Raw genomic sequence first — 1198 nt, forward strand, 5'->3', positions numbered from 1 at the left:
ACTGAGCAGCCATACTGTGATGCACTGAAAAAGAACATTTCTTACCGTAACTTCACACCAGTAGTCACCCAAGTCCTTGATTGACTCGGATGGGAGAGTCAGTGCATGAGTTGGCACGACGATTCCCAGCTAAAAGAAAAGTTTTAATTTAGCACTAAATTCATGCCAAACAGGAAAATGTGAATAGAAAGACAGAGACAAAAACATCCATACCCGCTTCTGAAAGTGTCGGCAGACGACCTCTTTAGTGACCTGGAATTCATCTGTGGGTACTTTCTGTATCTTCACCTGGGTTTTTTTAAGGAGCTCCACTGTCTGTGAAAAAAAATAAAATAAAAAAGTCAGAAAACACAGGATCTGAGTAGTGAACACAATCTGTGAAAAAAAGAAATGCTTTTAAATAACTCACCAATAGTCCGGTGCGTGTTTGGATTCTATCCTCTGGTTTCCCCTCACGCAGAAGCTGTTGGTAAAAAGTAAACAATGATTAACAGCTCGACACTTCTGTCTAATATGCGGGGAAATAAATGACAGTATTAAAACAGAGTACACACTCTCGTCTCCTCGGCAAACATCTCTTTGTTCTCCGGCGAAGGATACACTGCGAGGCCTTGGGGCAGCAGCTTATTTCTGCCGATAGACTTTTTAACAAGCACAGTTTCTCCTCGCCCACCGAGCCCTGTCGGCACAAAGTTATTTTTATAACGTAAAGAGTTTCACTGGTGCAGAGAAAATATTTAAATGTGGGTTTTTACTTCTTGTGACAACTCTGACAGCTGAGGTTTATGTGTTGAGAGCGCTGTGGATACTCACTGGGTACAGTCTGAGTCAGGATGAGCTCCATCTTCTCGTTGGGAGAGTGTTTGGTGTCTTCAACCAGCTTGTAGATTCGGTGTCTTCGAGGGTGAAGCCTCGGCGGACTGCCGATTTTCGATAAAGGCACCTTCCACCATCGCTCCACCACCACCGTGTTCTGTGCAAACATCAAACTCAAACTTTTAAATCAACTGTCATTTCTTTTTTTCATTTTTTTTATGAACATCTTTGGGTCCACTAATCCGGTGGTATAGCCTGTGTGTGGCAAAATAAATAAATAAATACAACTTTTAAGCATTGTAACAATTAATTTAAACAACATGTTTATAAGGATTTGTGCAGATAAGGCAAGGAAGATTTAAGACTTTTTATGCCACTTCAC

At 41.2% G+C, this 1198-nt stretch overlaps 1 protein-coding gene across 1 annotated transcript; it reads right to left on the reverse strand.

The window, feature by feature from the left end:
* Window positions 1-45: 45 nt before the first annotated feature.
* On the reverse strand, window positions 46-985 carry LOC121966508 (39S ribosomal protein L9, mitochondrial-like; the record flags this gene model as incomplete). Its single annotated transcript, XM_042516591.1, has 5 exons — window positions 814-985; window positions 555-679; window positions 410-463; window positions 214-315; window positions 46-129 (listed from the first exon to the last, which is right to left on the reverse strand). Coding segments are annotated over exons 1-5 (537 nt in total), but the record flags the coding sequence as incomplete, so codon positions are not given.
* Between the last annotated feature and the right edge of the window lie 213 nt (window positions 986-1198).

Source organism: Plectropomus leopardus, unplaced genomic scaffold (assembly GCF_008729295.1).
Source record: "Plectropomus leopardus isolate mb unplaced genomic scaffold, YSFRI_Pleo_2.0 unplaced_scaffold24856, whole genome shotgun sequence".
Classification (NCBI taxonomy): Eukaryota; Metazoa; Chordata; class Actinopteri; order Perciformes; family Serranidae; genus Plectropomus; species Plectropomus leopardus.